This window comes from Ictalurus punctatus, chromosome 19, assembly GCF_001660625.3.
Source record: "Ictalurus punctatus breed USDA103 chromosome 19, Coco_2.0, whole genome shotgun sequence".
Lineage (NCBI taxonomy): Eukaryota > Metazoa > Chordata > Actinopteri > Siluriformes > Ictaluridae > Ictalurus > Ictalurus punctatus.
The window spans coordinates 6,067,330-6,095,067 of record NC_030434.2 but is presented as its reverse complement, the minus strand read 5'-3'; the positions used below and the strand labels follow the sequence as shown (position 1 = coordinate 6,095,067).

At 37.8% G+C, this 27,738-nt stretch overlaps 1 protein-coding gene across 5 annotated transcripts in view; it reads left to right on the top strand.

The window, feature by feature from the left end:
- The window catches only part of LOC108261103 (NACHT, LRR and PYD domains-containing protein 12), a 31,149-nt gene extending 14,443 nt beyond the window's left edge, over nt 1-16,706 (top strand). For 3 of the 5 annotated variants that reach the window (XM_053688264.1, XM_053688265.1, XM_053688268.1), the window contains 9 exons: nt 1,292-1,345; nt 1,492-3,273; nt 7,531-7,725; nt 10,359-10,532; nt 13,070-13,243; nt 13,645-13,818; nt 14,331-14,504; nt 14,791-14,964; nt 15,867-16,706. In XM_053688264.1, coding sequence (XP_053544239.1) covers nt 1,292-1,345; nt 1,492-3,273; nt 7,531-7,725; nt 10,359-10,532; nt 13,070-13,243; nt 13,645-13,818; nt 14,331-14,504; nt 14,791-14,964; nt 15,867-15,873 — 2,908 coding nt within the window. In that variant the 3' untranslated portion in view covers nt 15,874-16,706. The remainder of the gene's footprint in view (nt 1-1,291; nt 1,346-1,491; nt 3,274-7,530; nt 7,726-10,358; nt 10,533-13,069; nt 13,244-13,644; nt 13,819-14,330; nt 14,505-14,790; nt 14,965-15,866) is intronic. The other 2 variants (XM_053688267.1, XM_053688266.1) reach the window with 2 other exon arrangements.
- Nucleotides 16,707-27,738: the final 11,032 nt, after the last annotated feature.

Sequence of the window (27,738 nt, the reverse complement as noted above, 5' to 3'; positions counted from 1 at the left end):
ACAAAAATGCCATCTTTTGGCTGCCGGTAAAAGAGGTTAATCTGCACATGGGGAACCGATATTAAATTACTGTGATCAACACCAGTATGGAGCAGTTTGTTGGTCTTACATCGACAGGTAGGGACAAAGATGTCAGGAGAGGATGAGACGATGGATATATTGTTTAGGACGTAGCAATCCAGTGTCTCGACTGATTCTGTAAGAGTCTCTGGCTAGGCAATAAGAGCTCGGTTTTAAATTTAAAAGCCGGTGTGTAGTGTACCTTAGGGCCATGGTCATTGAGTGCACACTCACAAGGCCAAGGCGTTGAAACTCCGTAGCGCATTGTGAGCACAAAGTCGTACAATCCACACACGCAGCCGAACCGAGGCGTTGATTCCGCATTGCACGCTGCAGGTTATTCCAGGTGGAGCACAGAAATAAAAACAATAGTCCAAAATATATAAAATGGCACCACCACATCGCAATCCTGACGGCACTAAAAACAATATAACTGTAAAAAACTCAGTTATTTAATACAATATGACTTAAAATAACAAACAAAAACAAACAAAACAGTAACAGGAGCGGCAGCAAAACGTGCCAGCATCCCCTGTCAACCAAAACCAGAAATGATCTCAACTCAAAAACACTCAAACTAACTTCATTCTCAAAAGCACTTCATTCATTGAGTAAAATCTTTCACTTGAGTAAACTATTCAGTCTATCTAGGGTTGGCAGCCATCCACACTTTATAAACAGGATTGTCCTGTATTGAAAAGTAAAATGCTGCATCCTTTGTTGAGTTAATATGTGACCTGATTTGTCACGCTTTTTTATACCCATCGTTTCATACATACACTGAGTCTACACAGTGGTGAGAGTAATAATAGTGAATAAAATCAAACCAGTTTCATAAAAAATAGCAGAGAATCAGAATCTAAATCAGTGCTATGGGACAGAGAATAACAGACACACACTGTGCACGTCAACATCATCATTGTCCTGGTTATGGAGTCTGTGGTTCTGAAAAACGTCTTCCAAAATAAGTTTTTATACAAAATTGTGTTTGTATTTATCTCTGTTTAGAAAACATTACCTGTTCATTCATATTGATTTGTTACAGCATTAACAGCCTACAGGAAATAACCTAGAATACCTAGAATTAAAACAGGGCCAGATGAGCACTGTGTTTTCTGAATGTTAATGCACTCAAAAATAATTATTGTAGCAAAATTAAGGTAAAGGTTTAGACTATAGTGTTTAAGTGATGGAAGTTATCTTCTTTAACAGCTACAGTTTTTTTTCACAGTGTTCCACAGAGAGCAAGAGACAGAATAGAAAAGATCACCATCACAGATGCAGGGTAAGATCAGAACCAACAACATGACTGTGACACTGACACACTGGTATTATAAACCTCTCTGCTGTTATTAACTACAGAGTGATTAGATCATAGATAATAGTTGGACCCCATATCTCACCTCATCTTCCTACTTCACCATCTCACAGGCACGACCCAGAATCTGCTTCTGTGAATGAATTCCAGAAAAAGTTCAAATTAAACCTGATGAAGAAGTTTGAGTGTTTGAATGGAGTGATAATAAACCTGGGAAACCAAACACTCCTGAATGAGATCTACACAGAGCTCTACATCACAGAGGGAGACAGTGGAGAAGTCAATAAAGAACATGAGGTGAGACAGATCGAGGCAGCATCCAGGAGAACAACAACAGAGGAAACACCAATCAAATGCAACGACATCTTTAAGCCCTTATCTAAAAAAGACAAACCCATCAGAACTGTGCTGACAAAGGGAATCGCTGGCATCGGAAAAACAGTCTCTGTGCAGAAGTTCACTCTGGACTGGGCTGAAAGGAAAGCAAATCAGGACATCCACCTCATATTTCCACTTCCTTTCAGAGAGCTGAATCTGATGAAGGACCAGAAACTGAGCCTGATGGAGCTCCTTCATGTCTGTTTTAATGAAACAAAAGAAACAGAAATGTCCAGTTTGGAAAAGGTTCTGTTCATTTTTGACGGATTGGACGAGTGTCGTTTTCCTCTAGATTTCCAGAACACAGTGAGAGTGTGTGATGTAACTGAATCAGCATCAGTGCATGTGCTGCTGATAAACCTGATCAAAGGGAATCTGCTTCCCTCTGCTCTCATCTGGATCACCTCTCGACCAGCAGCAGCTGATCAAATCCCCTCCGAGTGTGTCCATCGAGTCACAGAGGTACGAGGGTTCAATGACCCACAGAAGGAGGAGTACTTCAGGAAGAGAATCAGTGATCAAAGCCTGGCCAATAACATCATCACACACCTGAAGTCATTAAGAAGCCTCTACATCATGTGCCACATCCCAGTCTTCTGCTGGATTTCAGCCACTGTTCTAGAGAGAATGTTGGGTGAAGCAGAGAGTGGAGAGATCCCCAAGACTCTGACTCAAATGTACACACACTTCCTCATCATTCAGACAAACATCATAGGAGAAAAGTACTCAAAGAAGCAGGAGAGTGATGAAATACTTCTTAAACTGGGTCAACTGGCTTTTCAGCAGTTGAAGAAAGGGAACCTGATCTTCTATGAGGAAGACCTGAGAGAGTGTGGCATTGATGTGAGAGAAGCAGCAGTGTACTCAGGTGTGTGTACGCAGATCTTCAGAGAGGAGTTTGCGCTTCACCAGAGTAAAGTGTACTGCTTTGTTCATCTGAGCATTCAGGAGCACCTCGCAGCTCTGTATGTGCACCTGACATTCATGATGGAAAAGAGAAACGTTCTTATACAGCATCAGGTCTCTAAATGGTGGATGGAAAAAATGACAATCTCAGAGGTACACAAGAGTGCTGTAGATCAGGCTTTAGAAAGTCAGACTGGACATCTGGATCTTTTCCTTTGCTTTCTTCTGGGTTTCTCACTGAAGTCCAATCAGAAACTCTTACATGCCTTAGTAACACAGACAGGAAGTAGCTCACAGAGCATAGAGGAAACAGTTCAGTACATTAAGATGAAGATCAGTGAAGATCTTCCTACAGAGAAATCCATCAATCTGTTTCACTGTCTGAATGAACTGGGTGATCATTCTCTAGTGGAGGAAATCCAACACTACCTGAAATCTGGAAAACAAAGTGAATTCTCTTCTTCACAGTGGTCTGCTCTGGTGTTTGTGTTACTAACATCAGCACAGGATCTGGAAGAATTTGACCTGAATAAATATTTCAGTACAGATAAGATACCAGAAACTGTTCTTCTGAAGATGATGCCTGTGATTGCAGCCTCCAGAAAAGCAATGTAAGTAAAGCTGAATATAACTGTTCTACTGTTACAGTGTTAGAACGAGAGAAACTGAACACACTTTGACAAATATCTACTTTGGAATGTTTTGAATTTAAGGTGATACAGTGTGGAGTTTATACAAATGGAGAATAAAAAAAAATGCATAAACAAATGAATAAGACTGAAGAGCAGGTATTAAATATGTGGAAGTCAGCTGATTTCATTTGAGGAAAAACACTCAAGTCTTGAAGTTATGAATTAGTATCTTGAAATAATTAAAATGGTTCCTGAAATTATGATTTATTATTACCACAGTAATGCAGGTTTTATGTTGGATATTTGGAAAACTTGTGTTTTTATTTACATAAACCTTAGCAATATCACATTCGCATCTAGAATCTTTAATTTTATCTTTGTAGTTTGAAATTTTTTTTTCTTCACATTTTTCTACAGAATTTCTGTTATACATGAAGTGGAATTACACAGAGACATGGTATATACAACTATATTTTTGCTGTAATACAAAATTACAGAGAAACACACATAAGTAGCCTACCGGTAACAAGGCACAGGTGAGAATCATCACGCATTAACTGCCAGTTTCCCCGCCTCCTCTCTGTCTGCATTCAATACTCAACCACCCCCCCACTGCAACAGTAGTGTTCTGTTGTACAGGACTGTATCACTCACTCTATATATTTTAGCAGTATTCATGTTTTGGTATCATTTTCTATTTTTCACCCGAACACTACAATACCCAGAATGCAGTACACCAATACGTAATTGAACCATTGGGAATCCCTACTGTGATCAACCAATATTATATATATTTACACATGTGCAGCAGCACTTCAAATCAGAGGATTATAAAAGAGATTTGAAAGTGAGTTTTTGGGTCTTCCACTGGAGAAGATGATAAAGAAAACAGAGATTCTGTCTGTATTTAGTACGAAACAGAGAGGAGAGAAGCTCCATGGCCAGAACAAAAGGAAATTAACTGAAATAGGAGAACTTGTTAATATCTTTTAGCAAGTAGGCTAACCCTATTTGACTTACCCATGTAACTACTAGTAAGGTGGCTAGTAACATCACTAACGCAAAGGTAAATAATCATGTAACGCTGCTAGCTAACATTATGGCAGCTGTTTGTGTTGTTATTGTTAACTTCAGTTGTATGGCTCACTGTAATTGTGAAAGATCTACAGTTTCTCTTGCCTCCTGTTCTTCTCTCTGGTGCTCTTCTTCTGTATATTCTGGCACAAACATATATGAATGGAGGTCACTGTGTAACACTAAATCAAAAAATCCTTATCTATTGAGTCATTTCTGTCTCTGAGTGATCCATTCGCTCCATAATAATTTACTTACAAAGTTAAGTGACTGATTATTAGCAGTAGGCAGCAAAATATTTCAATTCCCTGTATATGTCATTATCCAGTGAGCACTGCCCCCCCCCCCCCCCCCCCCCCCCCCCCATTCCCCTCCAATGCAATTATACACCATAACCGGTGTAGTTTTACAGATTTTGCATCCACGTCCAATATACATAATCAGGAGGGGGGATCTTGAGAATTCAATCAGGAAATATCAGTACAGAGTTGCTGCGTCATTGCTGTAAGTCACGAGTAGCAATGTTCAGGGCTGATTCTGAACATTCTGGAACAGTAGAAGTGTTCGAGAAAAAAGAAGGAAAATAAAATTTAAATTTAAATTGAGGTAGAGGTAAATAACTATTTTCCACAACTGAAAGAACAACTGGTCAACAACTAAATTTTACTTATAAATAACAAATAAAATAATATAAAATAAATCCAATAATAAATTACAACGCACTTTTAAACTAAAATTTCTGCTTCTGTTATTTTTTCAATAAACATTAGCTAACATAGTGAGAAATGACTGGGGGATATATAGTCAAGCTGAATTTAGCTTTAAAATGTTCCTGCATCACTTATAAGAAAAAGCCTTTATTTGTCACATACTGTATACATTAAAGCACAGTGAAATAATTTTCTTCACATATCCCAGCTTGTTAGGAATTTGGGGTCAGAGTGCAGGGTCAGCCATGATACAGAGCCCCTGGAGCAGAGAGGGTCAAGGGTCTTGCTCAACACTGACAGTGCCCCAAAATATTTCCTAAAAGCACCTGAAAATGATTCTTGTGTCACCTGCTTCCATAACAACTCCCAGAATTCAACACCACAACCAAACACCTGCACTGAACTCCATTTCCCAGCAGCACAACGGACTACAAACTCCACCACATGATCAGTCACATGACCCACTTCCCCAGACCACGTTCACCTGATTACTAACTCAGCATTGAGAGTGCCCCTGTTACTAGTTAGACTAAGAGCCTTTCTTTTATGGCGATATTTTTTTTTCCAGTTAATGATATTCAGGAAAACTCTTATCATTCAATCAGATAGCTAAAACTCAGTACATAACATAAAAATGTATTAAATAGGAGCAACATGCCATATCCTCCTCAGGGGAAGTCTGAGGTAAAAGTAACTAAGTGATTTCACTCTGCTCTTTAGCCGCTCGGACATGATCATCACCTGCCGCCTGCTCCACAGTAAACTGTACAGTTTGAGTTGTATTCATTGTCAGTGTCACGAATCGTGACGGAGCAGAGATAGGACGGATGCAAGTGTAGTATGAACAGTTGCTTATTTGAAAGAGAGACAGGCAGACAAATCCAAAACGTAATCCACAAACATGCAAGAGGTCAGGCGATTGGCAAACAGGCATACACGGGACAAGGCTGGAATCTAGGTCGTGGTCACGGAAAACAGGGTCGATAAACAAAACGAGAAACAAACTATGACGAGGGACTGAAAGCGGATAATCCAGCGCGAACTAACTCTAAACATGGACTGTGACTATGATATGAACTAAATTAACTCTAAACATGGCCCGTGACTATGATATGAACTAAACTAACTCTAAACATGGCCCGTGACTATGATATGAACTAAACTAACTCTAAACACGGCCCGTGACTATGATATGAACTAAACTAACTCTAAACATGGCCCGTGACTATGATATGAACTAAACTAACTCTAAACATGGCCCGTGACTATGATATGAACTGAACTAACTCTAAACATGGCCCGTGACTATGATATGAACTAAACTAACTCTAAACATGGCCCGTGACTATGATATGAACTGAACTAACTCTAAACATGGCCCGTGACTATGATATGAACTAAACTAACTCTAAACATGGCCCGTGACTATGATATGAACTGAACTAACTCTAAACATGGCCCGTGACTACGATACGAACTAATCTAGCTCTAGGGTAATCTTCTGCGTTGTGTGCTGGGAGGCGCGCGGTATATATGCGGACATGATCAGCGTCTAAATCGCTAGCAGCTGAGGGCAATACAGACCCACGTGAAATCCCAGCCAATGACAGAACAGGGAGGAGACGTGACAGAAACATAAACAAAACACACGTGTCCAGATGTCATTACGGTCAACAACGGAAAAGCAGGTTCTCGCGCATTCGCGCTTAGAGCACGCTGCTTCAAGGGGGAATCGTGACAGTCAGGGACAGGACGGTATCCCGTCTCACACCTGTACCTCCACAGACTCTTGTGTTTCACTGGGAATTTGTGTCGAAGACATTTTCTAAGAACCACGTGACTGAGTTTCTGTAACCAGGGCAACAATGACGTTGACATGCAAGCTGACACTGTACATGTACATTCTCTTCCTGCTATTTCTTGTGAAATTGGTTTCATTTTATTCACTATTATGTTTCTCACCACTGTGGAGACTTGGTGTATGTATGAAACGATGTGTACGAGAATACGGGACAAATCACATCCTGTGTTAACTCAATAATTTTATTTTTCAATACAGGACAATCCGTTATTATACAGGATAAGTGTAAACCCTACTCTAGATACTAGCTAGTTAGCTGTAGTTATCTATTAACTTTATCCATTTTAATTACATTACACTTGCAGTACACTTTACTCTGGTGAAGCCCAAACTCCTCTAAAGCCAGTTGTCCCAGTTTAAGAACTAATTAATTAATAGTAATGTTTTTACTGGTTTTGGGTGTGTTTCTTCTTTTGTAACCGGTGTATAGGAAGAAACAGCCCTGGTGATTTAAGCCTTTAAGCATATTGTCTAACTGGTGTTTGTACTTTTAGCATTTATGAAAACGAGAAGGTTCAGTGAGAGCTGTGAGGACTTGTTTGATAATTTGCACTGGTGTTAATTCATTATGTATTATTTTATTTCCTTCAGTATCAGGTGTGATTCACTTGGAGTGAGAAGTTGGTCAGCTTTGGTCTCAGCGCTCAGGTCAGTAACCTCCAATCTGAGAGAACTGCATCTGACTGTGAAAACACTGGATCTGACTGGGGATAAACGAGGAGACTCAGAATTGAAGCGTCTCTGTGCTGGACTGGAGAATCCTCACTGTAAAGTGGAGACACTGAGGTAAGATCATCTCTCTGAGAGTCACAATAACTCACTAAAAGCAACAGTTGTATACAGTGTTGTTTTTCACCCTGAATGTTCTGTAACAGTACAACATGCAGAACAAATAGATTAGTCATTAAGTGATAATGATTTCTCTCCAGAATAATTTATGCTTTAAATAAATAAATGTACTTACAGTTAGATACATGTGAATTAAAAATAGAGATAAACAGAGATCCTTCTACAAAACCTGACTCTTCTACAAAGCCAGCAATACTTTAAGAAGCTGCATTGAGTGACGTTGCTCAGTAACATTTCTGCGTGGTGTGTATCCGTGTAACAGACTAGTTCAATAAAGAGTTTACCTTCTCTGAAACAGACTTCACACCGTGTCTTTTCCCCCTGACTCTCGTACACGTCATCTTTAATCACAAGAATTAGTGTAGGCCTGGCTTCCTTTTTTCACTCAAAATCTGTGTGTGTGTGTGTGTGTGTGTGTGTGTGTGTGTGTGCACTACATAAACAAGTGGCAAATGAACAAACCTCTTTAGTGAAAGACTTTCAGCACTTTGGCCACTTTTTGCAGTCATGTAAGTTCTTTTGAGCAACTGCTGGCTTTTGAGTTTTATTTTCAAAGCTGTGCCCACCCTGTTTTACCCAGGCCCACCGTCTGTTCAACTTCTGGAATCGCCACTGAACAGTGGTAATGTTTTGGTCAGAAATGTAAGAAATTTTTTAAATAATATAATTAGCCATGTTTGATAGTAAGTGAGCTAATGTTATGCTAACCACTGTGTAAATACATAACAGATAATAATTAAGAACAATAATTTATTACACCATAATGATTAAAGATATGATTTAATAAAAGTGGGACTATACCTCTACACACACACGACGGTTGGTGACAGTTGAATTTGTCAATTTGAATACCTGTGTGAATGCAGTGCCAAAGTGTCATATCACATAAAACCAGTGACTACATTTCCCATCCTGCACTGCAGCCTACAAACATGGCCAACCATGGACTACACCCCCCCACACACACACCTTCTCTGGAATTCTAATCACACACACACACCTGTTGCCAATCTCACACTCACTCCACACTATGAAATACTTTTTTTTTCTGTACCCTTTCCTTGTTTTGTTTTATGTTCATTGATCTTGCTTCTTGTTCCTTGTTGTTGATTTTGCTTTGAATAGTTTATGCCTGTTTTCCAATCGCCTGACCCTTTGCCTGTTATTTTGACCACACTATTGTCTCGTGATTTAGATTTGTCTGCCTGTCTCTCTCTAAATAACTCTTATCTGCATTTGCATCCGTCCTAACCTTCTTTACGTGCATTTCGTGGCAGAGTGACGTTATCTCAGTGAATCGAATATTTTATCCTTCTCTAAGTTACATCGTTACACCAGTGCGTTTGAAAAGTGAGCATCTTTTTGTGTGTTGTGACTCACTGAATCATTTACTCAACTGCACAAGGGAAAACTGTGTGTGAACAAACCTATTCATCCATCCATCTTCCACCGCTTACTCCTTTTCAGGGTCGCGTGGGAACCTGGAGCCTATCCCAGGGAGCATGGGGCACAAGGCGGGGTACACCCTGGATAGGTGCCAGGGTGCCATCGCAGGACACACAATCACACACACATTCACACATTCATACACTACGGACACTTTAGGCACGCCAGTCAGCCTACCATGCATGTCTTTGGACTGGGGGAGGGAACCCTCGCATCACGGGGAGAACATGCAAACTCCGCACACACAGAGTCACATCGAACCCCGTCCCTGGCGGTGTGAGGCGAACCACTATGCCACCGTGTGCCCATCAAACCTATTCAGTGATTTGTTAAAACACAGAGTCATTCACGACTAAAACGCGTCTTATTATCCTAAAATGAGCGTTCCAACATATCTACTATCTCTTTTAGGGCATTTTGTCAAAGCAACTTACATTTCTCTCATTTATACCTCTGAGCAGTTGAGGGTTAAGGGCCTCGCTCAAGGTCTAACAGTGACAGCTCGGAAGTGCTGGTTTTTGAACTCTCAATCTTCTGAACAGTAGTCCGACAACTTAACCATTTAGCTACCACTGTTTAAACTGTGTTTTTCCCACTCAAAGCAGATCTACGATTTTTTTTATTAATTTTGTTGACTACATGACCTACATAATTTTTTTCATTTAAATGAAATAAGAAGTCATCCTGCAGGATAGATTGAGTACTTGTGAACTTTATTTTATTTCTGCAAGAGGTGAGCAGCAGTCCTTCAGGAATTATAAAGTCCTGCAGGAGTTTTCTCTTGTGCAGTGAGTGTGCTGGAAATTCCTGCATGTTTCAATTGCACTGCTCCATCCTAAACCCTATAGGAAAATCCTGCACAGTTTGTCAATGTGTCCTGCAGGATTTCATCATTCCAGGATTCCAGCAAACATCCTGCAGAAAAATGAAAATCCTGCAGGAGTCCTGTAGAGTTTTTTAAGGGAGCCACTGAACAGTGATAATGTTTTGGTCAGTGATAATTATATCTTGTGATTGGTCAAGAGAGATCAGAAAGTCCAACATGAAAGACACATCATCATCATAGCAAGTAAACTAAGATAAAAATCTGTTGATGAAGAGTGTGTCATTGTGTCTCTCTACAGGTTGCAGTACTGTGGTGTCTCAGATGAAGGCTGTGCTGCTCTGACTTCAGCTCTGAGATCAAACCCCTCACACCTGAGAGAACTGAATCTGTCCTGTAATAATGTAGGAGACTCAGGAGTGAAGAGTCTCTCTGCTGTACTGGAGAGTCCTCTCTGTAAACTGGAGATACTGAGGTAAGATCATTTCTCTGAGAGTCACATGACCTGCTCCTCAGTAAGACACATTCTCTAATAGTGAGACTGAAGCAGAAGTTTTAGGTTCATCATCAATGTCCTGAGGAGGAAGATTGTTTATTTTCACTGCACACTGATGATTTGTCACAGAGTCTTTGGGTCAGATGTACGTACGTGAGAAGCTGCAGCACAAAACATGACTTGATGCAACTGCAATGTGTCTGAAATTACTGTGAAATTTACTAAAACATTGTAACTAATCACACACACTGCACCTGGGACACAAACTAAATGCACTGTTTGAGCTGCAGGGTTTAAAAGCAGCAGTGAAATAGAAATTATCTCAGAAATAATGGTTGGAAACTAAAATCAGAAGTTAATGCCATAGGACTGAAAAGGTGAACAATTAAATAAATCAAATTAGATTTTTAAATAAAAACGAAAAAGTGAGGTAAAGGCACTTACAAAAATTTCAAGCTACAGCAACAATCCTTTTGTTGTTTTTTTTATTGTTCTTAAAGCTGAAATAGTGTTTATTCTGTCAGTGAATGTTCCTTCAGTACGTCTCTGTCTAGCTGCTATGAACAAGGTTGCCAGATCTGTGTTACAGAAGCAGCTCAATAGATGAACAGTATTAAAAGCATGCAGTTTTCCTCAATAGTTCTTTCACTAAGATCCTACAATGGTCTCGTATTATTAAACATTTTGTGATAAATAAAGAATGTCTATGAGGAAACCCACTGACTCAAATACATCCATATAGTAACACAGAGGTGAAGTTGAGAGCAGGATCAATATGTGTGTATGAGAGGAGATCACAGTGCATGCTCACTACTGTATGTTTTAATATACAGATATGATTAAAGTAATCATCAAAATGTCCAAACTCCAATCCACAGCCATAGAAATCAATTCACACTGGTGAGTCAAAATAGCTCAGATCCTCATTAAAACCAGGGACCTGGCAACTGCTCCAACACACATGGTGCTAATTTACACCTGGTTTCGAGAGGAGGACAAAATAACGCGTCAAACTCACGGCTGCTAATCTCACAATATCTATTAAATTGAGCAGAATATGTAACAGTTACACTTCCAATGTTTCTACACTTTTTTGGGCGATTCTTGCTTAAATGCACAAAAAACTCAGCACATCTGTCCCTCTGCCTTCATGTTATTCTTCTCTAGAAATTTTATTCACTGTGAATTTCACATCCTAAACCCTCAGAACCTGATGAACACAATGTGCAGACATTTTTACTCTGCATTACCTTTATAATCCAGGAATATTTTATTTAACAATAAATTATCAGCAGTAATCTTGTTTAGAGAAGACATGAGTGTTAATTCTCCTCAGAATGAATGTTTTATAAAATCAGTTCTCACTCTCTAGGAGCTGCTGCATTAAGAAGCTGCATTGAGTGACGTTGCTCAGTAACATTTCTGTGTGGTGTGTATCCGTGTAACAGACTAGTTCAATAAAGAGTTTACCTTCTCTGAAACAGACTCCACACCGTGTCTTTTCCCCCTGACTCTCGTACACTGTAATCAGAGGATATAATAAGATGAAATGTGCTTCAGTTTGTGTTAACACTGGAGCACGCTGTCAGAGTGGAGATTGGACTCATCTGAGAGATGAAGAACAGAACTGCAGTTGGTTGAGGAGTGCATGGGGCAACGCCAAAACAAAGTCATTTTAACTGTGATAAAAACAAAATGATGGCTGTGTCTGTACACGTCATCTTTAATCACAGGAATTAGAGTAGGCCTGGTTTCCTTTTTTCACTCAAAATCTGAAGATTTCTGAATGAATTTTTTTAATAAAAATCTGATGGGGCAGTGGTCCATTCTGACTATTTCTTCTGTTAAAATCATCAGTTGAATAAGATTATTTTAAATATCACCACAACCAAATAATAATCCGACAGTTTTAATGGTTCTCCTAATAGATTTAAAAGAATTGAGTATTTGAGAATTGAGAATTTGAGTTTTATTTTCAAACCTGTGCACCCTGTTTTACCCAGGCCCACCCTCTGTTCAGTTTCTGGCCTCGCCACTGAACAGTGGTAATGTTTTGGTCCTAAAATGATCAGGCCTAAATATCAATTAAAAGAGTGTTTAAGCCGCGTGTTTTTCCCGCTGTTTTTTAAATTAATTTTGTCGACTACATAACCTGAAGAATATTTTCATTTAAATGCAATAAGAAGTTATCCTGCAGGATAGATTAATATAAATGTACTGCTCCATCCTAAACCCTATAGGAAAATCCTGCACAGTTTGTCAATGTGTCCTGCAGGATTTCATCATTCCAGGATTCCGTCAAACATCCTGCAGAAAAATGAAAATCCTGCAGGATTCCTGTAGAGTTTTTTAAGGGAGCCACTGAACAGTGGTAATGTTTTGGTCAGTGATAATTATATCTTGTGATTGATCAAGAGAGATCAGAAAGTCCAACATGAAAGACACATCATCATCATAGCAAGTAAACCAAGATAAAAGTCTGTTGATGAAGAGTGTGTCATTGTGTCTCTGTACAGGTTGTGTGGTTGTGGTGTCTCAGATGAAGGCTGTGCTGCTCTGACTTCAGCTCTGAGATCAAACCCCTCACACCTGAGACAACTGAATCTGTCCTGGAATAATGTAGGAGACTCAGGAGTGAAGAGTCTCTCCGCTGTACTGGAGAATCCTCACTGTAAACTAGAGATACTGGGGTAAGATCATATTTTAAATCATTAATAATAAAACATGTTCTAATCTTCATCAAAGTCATAATAATAGACAAACACATTCACAGTCTGGCTTTAAAAAAGTACATGAACCAGTGAGCTAACAACTTCTCCAAAAACTATTTAGAGTCTGACCCTGTTTTAGGTCTGATTACGGACAGTCTGATCTTCTCAAGAAAGATCTATTAATTTGAACGTTGATTAAAAATGCCAACGTTGTTGATGTGTGAAGCGGGGAAAAGTTACTAAAAACATTTCTAAAGATCTAGTGTGTGTTACTCAGTCCACAATGAGAGAAACTGTCTACAACCAGAAGAAAGTCAGTGCTGTTGTTCCTCTGTCTGAGATCGAGAGAGTGAAGAGTGTGTCATTGTGTCTCTCTACAGGTTGGAGTGTTGTGGTGTTTCAGGTGAAGGCTGTGCTGCTCTGACTTCAGCTCTGAGATCAAACCCCTCACACCTGAGAGAACTGCATCTGTCCTATAATAAAATAGGAGACTCAGGAGTGAAGAGTCTCTCTGCTGTACTGGAGAATCCTCTCTGTAAACTGGAGATACTGAGGTAAGATCAACTCTCTGAGAGTCACATGACCTGCTCCTCAGTAAGACACATTCTCTAATAGTGAGACTGAAGCAGAAGTTTTAGGTTCATCATCAATGTCTTGAGGAGGAAGATTATTTATTTTTATTTAACAGTAAATTATCGGCGAGTAATCTGGTTTTGAAAAGACCCGAGTGTTAATCCTCTTCAGAATTAATGTTTTATACTTTTATAATGTATCCATTGTATCTTTTAATTCATGACAGTGTTTGTTTTTCATGAAGATTCAGACTTTTACTTCCTTCATTCTGTAATAATATAAATATATAGAGAGATATTAGATGAGAGAAACTTAATATAACACTCAGTATGATCATTTTAATTACACTGTTAATTAGAATAAACAGGTGATATTAAATCCTCATGTCATTCTGAATAATAAAATCATTTTACAAACACATCATCTTTAAAGTAATTCTTAAACCAAGATAAAAATCTGTTGATGAAGAGTGTGTCATTGTGTCTCTGTACAGGTTGAGTGGTTGTGGTGTCTCAGATGAAGGCTGTGCTGCTCTGACTTCAGCTCTGAGATCAAACCCCTCACACCTGAGACAGCTGGATCTGTCCTTTAATAATGTAGGAGACTCAGGAGTGAAGAGTCTCTCTGCTATATTGGAGAATCCTCACTGTAAACTGGAGATACTGAGGTAAGATCATATTTTAAATCATTAATAATAAAACATGTTCTAATCTTCTGATTACGGACAGTCTGATCTTCTCAAGAAAGATCTGTTCACGTGAACGCTGATTAAAAATGAGATTTTGTTGAGATGTGTGAAGTGAGGAAAAGTTACTAAAACATTTCTAAAGATCTAGTGTGTGTTACTCAGTCCACAATGAGAGAAACTGTCTACAACCAGAGGAAAGTCAGTGCTGTTGTTCCTCTGCCTGAGATCGAGAGAGTGAAGAGTGTGTCATTGTGTCTCTCTACAGGTTGTATAAGTGTGGTGTCTCAGATGAAGGCTGTGCTGCTCTGACTTCAGCTCTGAAATTAAACCCCTCACACCTGAGAAAACTGCATCTGTACAATAATAAAATAGGAGACTCCGGAGTGAAGAGTCTCTCTGCTCTTAAGGATGATAAACATTACAAACTACAGACACTGTGGTGAGTCATGACCTTTTTATATAAATTGTGAAAAAATAAAAGACTAATAAATGAATCTGATTATCATTAGTTTGTACATTTCTCTTTAGTTCCAATAAATATCAGATTACCAGGTTAGGAAATAAAACCAGTTTTAGAAATGTCACTATATTCTATTTAATCAGATTTTTTCTAACAATTGGCTTTAATGCTGTTTTGTGTTCAGTAGAGTGTGTTGATTTAAAATTCATGTGAAGGTAGAAGACAGGGAGTCAGACAGAGTCTACAAAATATCACAAATGAGTGCATGAGAGTGATTGTAAATGAACACCTGGTCTCCTTGTGACAGCCTGCTATCTCTGACTTCATACTGCTGCTTTTGTCTGAACAAGATGATCTCTGCTTTTCCCTGTTTCTGATAAGCAGCAAACTTTCTTCTCAACTCTCATTAAAGCTCATTAAAATGATTATATTTTATACCACAGATATTTGATTTAAGCAGCCACTTTACTCACTCTGACACTTCTTCCAGCACCCTACCTCCACACCGTGTCTTCTGTCTTTCCTGTAACATTCACCTCGGCTTCTTCTTAAAGTCTGCACTTAAATATAAATGTAGAACAAGAGCTAAATGACACAGTAGTGTTCATTATTTAAAAACTCCAAAGCCTGTGATTGGATAAGAGCAGTGATGTGATGGGTAAATATCTGCTCATTTTCCTGTTAGAACTTGTGGAAGTTCTCATTTGTTCTCGCTAAATGTTATAACACAGATGTTAGTAAGAATGAAGAAATGTTGAATGATTAATTATAAACAGGAGATGATGATGTTTCTCTTGGAGTAGAGATGATTATATATTGATCATGAAGTACCACAGTCCAGTTTGTGGTTATTAATTCACGTGTTTTTCTTTTATATTCAGGGTGTGATGAACATCTGTGTGTGTGATGAAGACTCTGGTGTTCCTGCATTTCACTGATGGGGAATAGAGAACACATTTTTAAACACATCACTCATTTAATTATAACACATTAAACAGACTCAGAGACGTGAGACATATGTGCTCATCATGCACAGTGAATCAGACTGCACACAATTCTACACTGAGTGTAGAACGACCTCTGACCCCTGGATAAAATTCCCCAGATCTCATTCTCATAAAACACCTGAGGGATTATTAGGAACAGCAGGTGAAAAAGCACATGACCTCGAGCTGAACCCAGTCAGTGGAAGAGAGAGCTAAAATGGACAGGAACAGTTTCAAGACATTGGTGGATTTCTCACCTGACAGGATTGGCATCTGAGGAGTTTAATGAGTATTTAACAGGAATTTTATAGCAAAATAATTTTGAACACAAATTTATATAACAACCAAATATTTTGTTACACTGTGTATTTTTGTAGAGAAAAGTAAAAATATAAATCACCCCAACATGCTGAGTCAACATCATAACCCAACCTTGATGAGATAAAACAGCCCAGACTGAGTCGGTCCACATTGTCCCCAGCACTGGATTTCAGAATCGACCCAAACTGGGTTCTGTTTAACTCAGCAATTTTAGAGTGCACCTTTTTGAGGAGACTCAACTGGGAATGAGTGTATATGAGTACAAACACCTTCTTTCTGTTGTGTATCTTTTTATATTCTTCCCTCTCTCATCTTTTTAGGCAGGTCAGTAGTGGAATCTTTTTTCATGTGTACATTGTAGACTGTTTTTATTAATTGAGAGTGTACTTAAATAAAATGCCTTACCCATCCCAACCTTTTCACGTTTTACATTTAGTTATTATTTTTTTGACTAACTAGACACTCAGTGGTGACATAATCATATTTCCTATTCTGGTCTGGACAATACTCCATAGCACACTTCTCTCTTTCTCCCCATCGGCTGTTACTGTGAGGCAGTTTTTGGAACTACTGACAGATTTGTGCGGCACTTTCACTTGGATGAACTGAAATGTTTCCCTGATGCAGTATCTTGTGTTTTACACATTCCCATAAAGACAGATTGCATGTTCTCTTTCTAGTTAGTTAACTTTGCTCATTACTAGTCAGCTGGTGTCTTATACACAGTTTGTTTCAGATCAGGGCTGGGACAGATTATCCAATTGGCATTACTGGCACGGGCGCAGGGGCCAATGTGCACTTGGGGCCCAAGCGAGGGGAAGAAAAAATGCTTTTTTCTTTTTATTTTCCTTTTTTTACATTTCTGAAAATAGAGGGCAATGTCTGGTTGGGCCACACAAGATTAAAAAAGACGAACACCACTTAACGTCTACAGTGGAGAAGGCTGTAGACAGTGTGGTCCCTGAACGTAGCTTTTGACCCGAGTTGGAATCCGCCTTTGCTGAACTCGCTCTTCTCCCTTTTCCCATCACATACCAGATCAGAAAGGCATTTATTTTAAATAAAAATTAAGAAAATATATGAAAAGTGGAAATAATGTGCCTAATGACTGTTTAATAATAATGTGTTTATCAGTTAGGGGTAGGTGTAGGGACGGCTTTATTGTCCCAGTAATTTTAATAAATATAGTCATTTACAATCTGTTATTACTGAAATATACAACAATACTGAGGTGCAAATAGTATCTGCCACTATTTATAATTATAAATAACATCTAACAACTATTTGCACTCATTGAAAAGAACTGCTACTTTTTATAGTATTATAAAGTATTAGTGTCCTTGAATCCTATTTTCTGTTGTAGGTCTTGTTTAGAAGTGATGTTTTGGAATAGTTTTGGAATAGACTGGAGAATGGTATCATCGATTCTGCCTCTGGCTTTGACCTCAACAAACTAAACTTCCTTCACACACATGAATTGGTTCTTATTGATGGATTAACATAACAAATTTATGTCCCAGATGTTACACTAAATGCTCTTTATCAGCTCCGCACATTGGTGTGAGAACAGATGGAAACTGAAACATCACGTATTGAGTTAGAATTAGCTGCAGGAGTGATGGAACGCTGTAAGAAACGCTGAAGTCATTGCTAGACATCCAACTGTCAATCCTGTTCATAGTTAACTTAGTGGGTATCAGACAGAGGACAGTTTTTCACAGAATGCATGAATTCTCTGTGAATTCTCTTTATTGTTCAGAACAATAAGTGATCATGAGGAGCTGCACACAGTAGTGTCCTGCATAAAGGTTGAGATGTCTTATGTGTGCTGTAGGTTAGCATCTTCAGTAATGAATTGAAACTTAATGCAGTGACCTTTTCAAATATAAATAACAGAGGCCTTTTTGCACTCACATTTAATTTAACACTGGTGATGTCATGAGTAAGAGAAAGGAACAGACTTAATGTAGTTTTTTACTGGAAAGAAAAGACAAATAAGTTGAGAAGTAGTTCAGAAAGTACTTATTACTTTTTTTAAGGCATTCATGTCACTATTCGTCACATAAAGCTGAACAGCATTGTATGAATTACAGCATTTAAAGTGTTGTGTTCATGTGCTGTTTTAAGGATACAGCACAGTGATTCACAGAAACACCCCAACTTCATTTTATTTTTACTTTTCGGCTAACCAGAGAAAACAGACACGTGACAAATTGTAAGGAACAAAGTACATTTATTTTAATTGAACAATTGTAAAGGTGCTGTGCTCTTTCCGTGTGTGTGTGTGTGTGCGTGCGTGCGTGTGTGTGTGTCTGGTTGTCAGCTGTGGCCGGGGTTATTCTGATGGCAATTCTTCTCATGGTTTCTAACCGAAAACAGCGAAATGAACACATTCAGTAGTGTTATGATTTGATATGTCTAAAATGTTGCATAGCAATCTCTTTACAGGTGAGGGTGACAAAATTCTGTTAAAACTGAAAGGCATTCGCCCAAGTCTCTTTTGAACCTAATATTTTCATTTGTACCTGTTTATGTCATCATTATTGGTGTGAACTTTTACTCAAACGTTAAAGTGGGTGAATTTGGATAGTTGTTACTCATTGTGCATATGTGTAAATGCAAACATCATACTGCTCGATCTCTACACATGAGCTCATAATGTAACTCATAAAGAACTTCGTTTGCATGGTGACTTTGTCACACACATCTCAGGCACAGCTTAGAGATCATGTACTCACAGCAGGAAAAAATACCCTCTATTCTTGTTTTACTGTGACATCAAGTAATGTGTTATCTCATGACATATATTGATTGTTTTTATTAGGATATTTGATATTATTGTGATATTGTCTACAGCTTAAATCAAAACTCTTTGTTAATTATGTGAGACTTTTGGCACTTGATTGCACGCGCATTTACACTTTTCATCCGGATCAACTGGTTAGGTAGGTGATGATTGTTCCAAAGCAGTTCACTTGACCCTTTCTCCCTCGCCAACCAAATTTATAGCCTATATATGTAAAATGTTCTGCTAGCTACGTGTTTTTAAGTTAAAACAATGGTGTCACCCACTTATGCAGTGTGTAGTGTAAAAGCAAACACTAAAATATAGCTATTGCTCATTCTTTTTAGAGACGAGGCCACGTAAGCTTAAAAAATAAAAATGACTCGAGTATGAGCTCATAATCTAGTGTCGTTTCCAGGATCGTCACACGGGCATCTCAGTCACAGATCAGAGATCATGAACTCAGCGTGTGAAAATGCCCTCTATTCATGTTTTACTGTGACATCAAGTATGTAAATTGAATTATATTGTTATTTTATGTACTTTGATATTGTTCTCATATTATTGCTCGCAGCATAAATTTGGAGAGTTGTTACATAAAGCGTAAAGCTAAAGAAACTTTTTGTTAATTATGCTCGATATTTGGAACTCCATTATGCGTTTGATCATCCGGATCAAAGTGTGTGACCCAAAGCTATAATGCTGACAAACAGGTACAAATTATAATCTGTTGTATATCTTTCTATCTGTCTATCTCTCTGTCTGTCCTTATATCTATCTGTCGGTCTATCCATCTATCTGTCTGTCTATCCATCTATCTGTCTGTCTAACTCTGTTCGACCATCCATCAGTGTGAGAATAATAAATAGTTTTTTTTTTGTTTTTTTTTTGCTGATTGTTTATAACTGTTAGAATTATGTACTTGCCTGCTTTGCTGTTTTTGCATGATATGGGGCATGTTTTAGGGTCACAGCAATCATTTCCTCCACACTCTGTGATTTTGGTGTGAGTATGCCTTACTGCAGGAACCTTGAGTCAATACAGAGATCACAGTTGTTTAAACTAGAACTCAGACTAAAGTTCTATTCAAAAAGCATCAACATTACTCTTGGTTTCATAATAGACCATGGTATGAATATTTATGTACTGAGAACTAACAACTTTTACATTTACAATGTACATTCTTATTTATAACCTGAAAGGAAACTCTCTTATATCATGTACTCTCTTATATTATGAACTGCTATCAAATACCTATGATGAATGTATTCATTTAATTACCTTGTATTCATTTAACTACCTCTTTGAATAAGAATTGTAAACCTGGAAATACACATGTATTTTCGTTTCAACATGACACAGGACTCATTCTGTATCATGACTATGTGCTGTGTGTTTTGGTTAAATCTGTCTGACACTTGGACCAGTAGAAACCGTCCACGCACTGTTTCGTATCAATATGTATAATACTCCTGTTGTGAATGAATAAATCGGACGTCACTGTGAGCATGCATGTGTCAGTGTGTGTTCACTTAGGCTCCCCAGATATCTGAAACGCTCTGAGGAAAACCACACTTTCTAGCTCATAGTAGCACAGAAGTAAAAGTTAATAGAAGTAAATAATTGTAGAATTGTAGAATAGGCTAAAGAAAGCATGACGGAGATCTGGAGACATAAAGCCGAGATTCCTGAGATGAGTGGAAATCTAACACAACCTTTCTGCATTCCACAGACACATTATTAGTCATCAGTGAGAAGTTTTGAAACGTACATATTATGGCATCATTGATTAGGAAATCATTGAAATTTACGTTTCCCCTTTCTCCTTTTGTAACTGTAATGTTTCCATAAGGAGTTATTTCCAATTTTTTCAGCATCCTCCTAATTCCATCTCCCAAGCTGCCTCCACTCTGAAGACACAGATAACGAATCTACAAACAACAATCAGCAATTAATCACAAGAGTAAGTTGTTTTAAATTGATTTCAGGTTAACAATGACTCGTAATGTTGCTTGTGTTGTGGCACATGCCAGCTTCTTTCGAAAGCCAGCATCTTTCAGCTTATCACACAGCTCTTTTAATTCCTCCACAGTCTTACAAGGCACCTCTAGCACCTCTATAAGATCAGAGACAGGTGTGCTTGGCTGGCTCATTGACTGCTGCACTGTCCTGACTACACATTTTCCCTTAGGGGTGTACTCACTTTTGTTGCCTGCGGTTTAGACATTAATGGCTGTGTGTTGAGTTATTTTGAGGGGACAGTAAATTTACACTGTTACACAAGCTGTACACTCACTACTTTACATTGTAGCAAAGTGTTATTTCTTCAGTGTTGTCACATGAAAAGATATAATCAAATATTTACAGAAATGTGAGGGGTGTACTCACTTTTGTGAGATACTGTAGGTTGTTCCACATCTAACTCAGAAAAAAAAAAAAAAAAAACGTTGAGTAGAAAAATCAGAATAAAATAAACATATGAAAGTAAATCATAGTGACCTTACCTTCATCAGGCTCCTCAGCTGAAAAATCAAAAAACAAAACATTACCCAGGGACTTTTTGTTGTTGTTTATTGGTGACATTTCTAAATGTGCAGGCCTTCCTAAATTTGTCATTTTTGTACAACATAGAAAGGAGCTTCTCTGTACTCTTTGGATTATCATCTAAAATTTTCAAATAATCAAATATTCAACAGTTAACACTCTAACACTCTATACACTCAGTTGCTGTTGATCTTGAGCGTTTATTTGATTTCTTTGCTCTCAAACTGGACATCTCATCTTCAGGGCCAAAAGCAATAGAGCCAGAAAGAAGTTTTTGACATCAATTAGAAACAGATGCAAAATGGTTCTGTTCTGAATAATTTATTCCCACTGTTTAACCTCATATTTCACAATGAATGCAATGACAGTGACATAATAATGATTTCACCTTGTGATGATTCACTTTCCTCTTGAACTGGAAATCTAAAGGAGCATTTAAAGAAAATATGCATAGACAACATGCATTTTGGCTTTCCTTGATTATTCCAACTTCATTTGTTTTATATGTGTACTTACAATGTTGTGTCTGTTGTGCACTTCTGGGCTTGCTGGGCTGGAATTCTTCTTCAGCCTCATTTTGCTCAATTAAATGGGGCGCAACAGATGAACCTGTAAGTAAAGTTCATCTAAATCTGTAATTTCAGCTTGCAATACACAAAGGAAATGCACACAATTACCTATTAAAAGACGACCATTGACTACTTTCTCTAACCTCATGCTTAAATTGAATCTTCTGATGTTTTTTCTTTTTGTACTCTAAACATTTAGGTTGTTTTTGGCCTTGTTTTCTACCTGCATGGTCTAGTTTTCAAAAGTGAATGTCACTGGAGAGCAAGTCACTAGACATTTTGTCACACCCTAGAAAGAATGAAGTATGGACACCACAATTCTGATCCCATAGTTTTCCTCAGCAATGAATGCCCTCCTCTGAAGTGACTTTCTGTCTAGGCAAAGCATTTGAGAATGCCTAATGTTAGTCATGTGTGTTCCATACAGATGTGAATCACACGGTACCCAACTGCATTACACAAACTTTTAGGGTATCCCTAAATACAGGTGATCTCTAAATTAATTGACTACTAATATTATTACTATTCCTTTGATTTTTGGAAGTTATCACCAACATAAATGTTGTGTTCTGACTAAACCTGGAATTTTCTACAGCACATGGTGTACAGTGGAAAGTAAGTAATCTTACTGTACATGTCGACCCAAAATGAGCACGACTTTAACCAGTCCTTTATCAGTTGATACTGAAGATGCAGAAAATTGTTGTGATTACGACGGCAACCCTAAAAATATCCCTTTCATTTATTTATTTATTTTTTTTACATTTTGCAGTGTGGAGAAATGACCCAATGTGCTTCATCCAGGTTCTGCATCCCACAATAAAAGTACAGGCTGCTTAAATCATGTGTTAAGACAAACAGTATTCAGCAAATATGTTCAGATTAATACAATTTGCATTGCACAGTACTAGTTCATTAGCTTATATTGTAGCTGCATATTTATGAGATAACATGCATGGAACCAACAACATGACGTGATTGACAATGTTGAGCAAAAAGGAAAAACACAAGCTTCTCTGAGGAAGGAAGTCGCTATGATCAGCCTCAACTTGTCCACTAACGTTTGTGAAGTGTCAAGATTTATCGCCTCCCCTGTAAACTCTCTGCAAACTGTAGAGAACTTTGATTAGCAGAATGGCATGAGGAATGCATGGTCTATGTTTTTTTTTTTCTTATTGATTACAAACAAGTCAAGCATCAAATTTAAAATATTAGATATAGTGAACGTATAGTATTAGTACATTTAATAAAACCTCCATCAGGATGAATAAAAGCAGATCTTCACTCTAATTGTTACTGACTTTTGTTTGAAAACAATGTTTAGGTAACGACATTTCACAATCACTTTTAAAGCCTGGACACCACAGGATGATCTTACTGACATCTATGAGGGAGAAACTTTGCACCTTTTTTATCTCATGAATACTGTAAAGAATGTGAATACTGCATATGTGAAAGCTGTTGCACATCATCATTTAACAACTCAAAGGACACAAGTACAATTACATTTTAAAGTCAAATTTAACCTGTAGACTCCAGGCACACCTTAATCTTTCCATCAGTTTCCCCTAGTGGATCCAAGAAAAGGGTTCTTTTCTAATGTGGGTACAAAACCTTTTATTGTTGACATGGAAACACAAAATACATTACACAGAAGGATAATAGTGAAATTCATGGCCAAATTTAATTAGTAAATGCCTAATCATGTGGAATGTATACATCACTATAAATACACAGCTTGAAGTAGCAAGAGTATCACAGCAAACCAGCAACTACATTTCCCAGGAGGTACCACAAACTACAAACATGGCCGAAGAGGACTACACTTCCTGTACACGCTCACCTTCTCTGGAGTTCTAAACACACACACCTGCACCCAATCTCACACACAATCACAACACAGCTTATAAAGAGACCTTGTGAACGTTTGAACTTTGCGAAGTAAACGTACAGCTGTCTAGCCGCTGTTGTTATCCAAGCCTTGTTATCGTGTTTTACCATTCTGAGTTTTGACCTTTATTTACCCCTTTGACTTCGATTCTCTGCCCTGCCTAGTTTTGCCTGAACACCTGACCTCTGCCTGTTTATTGACTATGGATTTCTGCCTTACCCTTGGACTATGTTGATATTAAATCTGCCAAACCTGCACTTGCTTCGGTCACAGCCTCCATTCCGTGACACTCTTGCTGTCACCATCAACATCCAGTGATGGTGCTCATAAACAATTTCCACAATAACTCTGTGTGCCACTGGAACAAAAAAATACAAAAATCTGTTACTTGAAAAATACTTATTGAAACATTTACAAAATGTGAAGTCACTAAGACAATTGTCACTAAGTGTGACAATTGTCTGTGACAAAGTGTGACAAAGTGTGACATTATGTATTAGACAGAGGCAGTTTCACTGTAATACTATCAACTGTATTGATGTAGTGTTACTGAGTTTTCTTGCATGTGCAGGATTTTTTGACTTCTTCAACCTGCACTGGCCCTGCCAGTTCACAAATTTAACCTATGAACTTAATTAAGCTGTCTGACTTGTATTTTTAGAGAAATAACATAGCAGAACTCATGAAACTGGATTCAGAGGAAGCAGGTTTATTTAGCAGTCAGCAAGACAGCAAACAAACCGAGCTGGGCCCAGGGAGACACACCACACGACTGCGATACTGAGGTTTAAAGTTCATCCTCCACTCATAGAAAACACTGCTGCATATCAAATCAAGGGATGACCTAATTTTTAATGCCAAAACCTGGATACGAGGAAATCATGATACTAACATGTTACTTGTCGGGGACATTAAACATCATTGCGCAAAACAGGAAAAGTTCACCTAAAGATCTGGCTCAAAGAGTCGACTCATTCCTGAACGACTCATCACCTGTAATGAATCCTCCTTCCTAAAGCGAAAGTGTTTCTCACACAACAAGGACTGTGGAGTGGTTGGAAAAAGGTAGAAACGGTGATATTAATCTCACACAACAAGGACTGTTGACTAAAGGTGAGTGATTTCTTTATTATAAATGACTTTATATAAGAAGAATGAGGATATATTGTAAATAAAACTGGAGTAAAATCAGCTGTAGGAAATCTGCAGTGCGTGAGGTTCAGGACTTTCAACTTTGGGGAATATAATTTTATCAGTGTGGAACAAAAATCATGTGTTTTTAAATATATTCCATCACATTTCTCTCAGTTGGAACCAGAAGCGGAAGTTATGGGTTGTGTGTGAAATGTTTAACTACACAGTAGGAGAAAAGATAATAAACAAACACTAAAAACTCATAATTATCATAATTATCATTCTCAACTTTATTTACACACAAACAGCAAAGTTTAAGTTTGATTTAACAGTTTGACAGTTAATTTATCTTCTTTGTCTTCTTTTTTTTCTTTTAAACATCGAAAAATTAGTTAAACATTTGAATAGTTAAACATAAAAAAACCCGTATTTTGTGTATGTTCGGTGATCTGTAATTTTTTTGTATTGGGGCGTCTTCACCACACCTCCAGAAATTACCATTTTACAACACCAATTCCAAAAAAAGTTGGGACGTGGTGTAAAATGTCAATAAAAACACAATGCAATGATCTGCAAATCTCATAAACCCACATGTTATTCACAACAGAACCTAGAAAACATATCAAATATTTAAACTGAGTAAATGTACCATTTTAAGAACAAATAAGGTAATTTTTAATTTGATGGCCGCAACACATCTCAAAAAAAGTTGTAACGGGGGCAACAAAGGCTGGGAAAGTAAGTGTTAGTAAAAAGAAACAGCTGGAGGTTAATTGGGAACAGGGCAGTAATATGATTGGGTATAAAAAGAGTATCTTAGAGAGGCAGAGTCTTTCAGGAGTAAAGATGGGCAGAGGTTCCCCAATCTGTGAAAATCTGTGTCTACAATTTGTGGAACATTTTCAGAATAATGTTCCTCAATGTAAAATTGCGAAGACTATGAATATCTCATCATCTCCAGTACATAATATCATCAAAAGATTCAGAGAATCTGGAGAAATCTCTGTGCGCAAGGGACAAGGGTGAAAATCAATATTGCATGCTTGTAATCTTCGGGCCCTCAGGAGGCACTGCATTAAAAACAGGCATGATCCTGTAATGGAAATCATTTCATGGGCTCAGAATCACCTCCAGAACTCATTGTCTGTGAACACAGTTCACCATGCCATCCACAAATGCTGGTTAAAACTCAATCATGCAAAGAAGAAGCCATATGTGAACATGATCCATAAACACAGCCGTCTTCTCTGGGCCAAAGCTCATTTAAAATGGACTGAGGCAAAGTGGAAAACTGTTCTGTGATCAAAGACAAAACTAAACTTGCAATTCTTTTTGGAAACCATGGACACACCATGCTCTAAACTGAAGAGGACTAAAGAGGAGACAGACCATAATTTCTTTATCAGCTCTCAGTTCAAAAACCTGTGTCTCTTACAATTTTGTGAAAATGTTACATTTACTCAGTTTAAACATTTGATATGTTTTCTATGTTCTATTGTGAATAATATGTGAGTTCAAGAGATCTGCAAATCATTGCATTGTCTTTTTATTTACATTTTACCCAGCATCCCAACTTTTTTGGAACTGGGTTGTACGTCACGGTACCGAAATGACTGGAATTTAGGGAATCAAAAATCAAAAATCTTGCTCATTTAATGTGCCAATTTAAAAAAATAAGGTCTGAGAATGATTTATTACTAGTATAATGTTTATAAAAATGCCAGAAACAGTTTGGTGTTTTTTTTTGTTTTTTTTTTTTTTTACTGTGGACTCAAACAAAACCTTATTTTTTCTTTATAAAGTTATACCTGGATGTTTTAGACTTCCAAATGAAATTTTGTCTTCATCTAACATTCCCTTAGCAACTTATAGCCATTTATTACAATATCATTCTATGAATTTTTCAATGAAAAAGGGTATTTTATTTACTAAATATGTAGATGTGTCCATAAAAGAACATGAACAAATGCAAACGGTATAACAAGTAGTGAAAACTGTCTTGTGCAACAAAAATACAAACAGTGCAAATGATATTCACAAATACAAATTGAGAAATATACTAGGTGCAAATGAACAACTGGTGCATATAATTTTCACAAACTATATGAGAAGTATTTGCATAATATAACAACCAGAACTGGATTCAGTAGGGACAGACCTGAGGTTTTATGTCACCTTGTGACCCCCTGCCGCTATGCCACTAAGCAGCAACAGCTGTTCCTGTTTGGCTCAGAGGAACCAACTGCATAGGTTGGTTAGAATGTGATACATAGAATGTGATAGCATAACCACGATGAACGTTCAGCTGAGACAAGTGTAATATCCCTGAAAAGCTGCATATTTACACTTTATGGTACCTTTTAACGCATACAGATTGGATCGGCAGTTCAAAAGTTATTCAACATTTTTGAACAACAGTTATTTTTATCCGTGGGCCGTGGTTTCAGTCTTTGAGGGTTAAAGCTTGGTTAAACAGGACGTGTTTAACAGTACACAAATAAATTGTTGATGGTTTAAACTAAT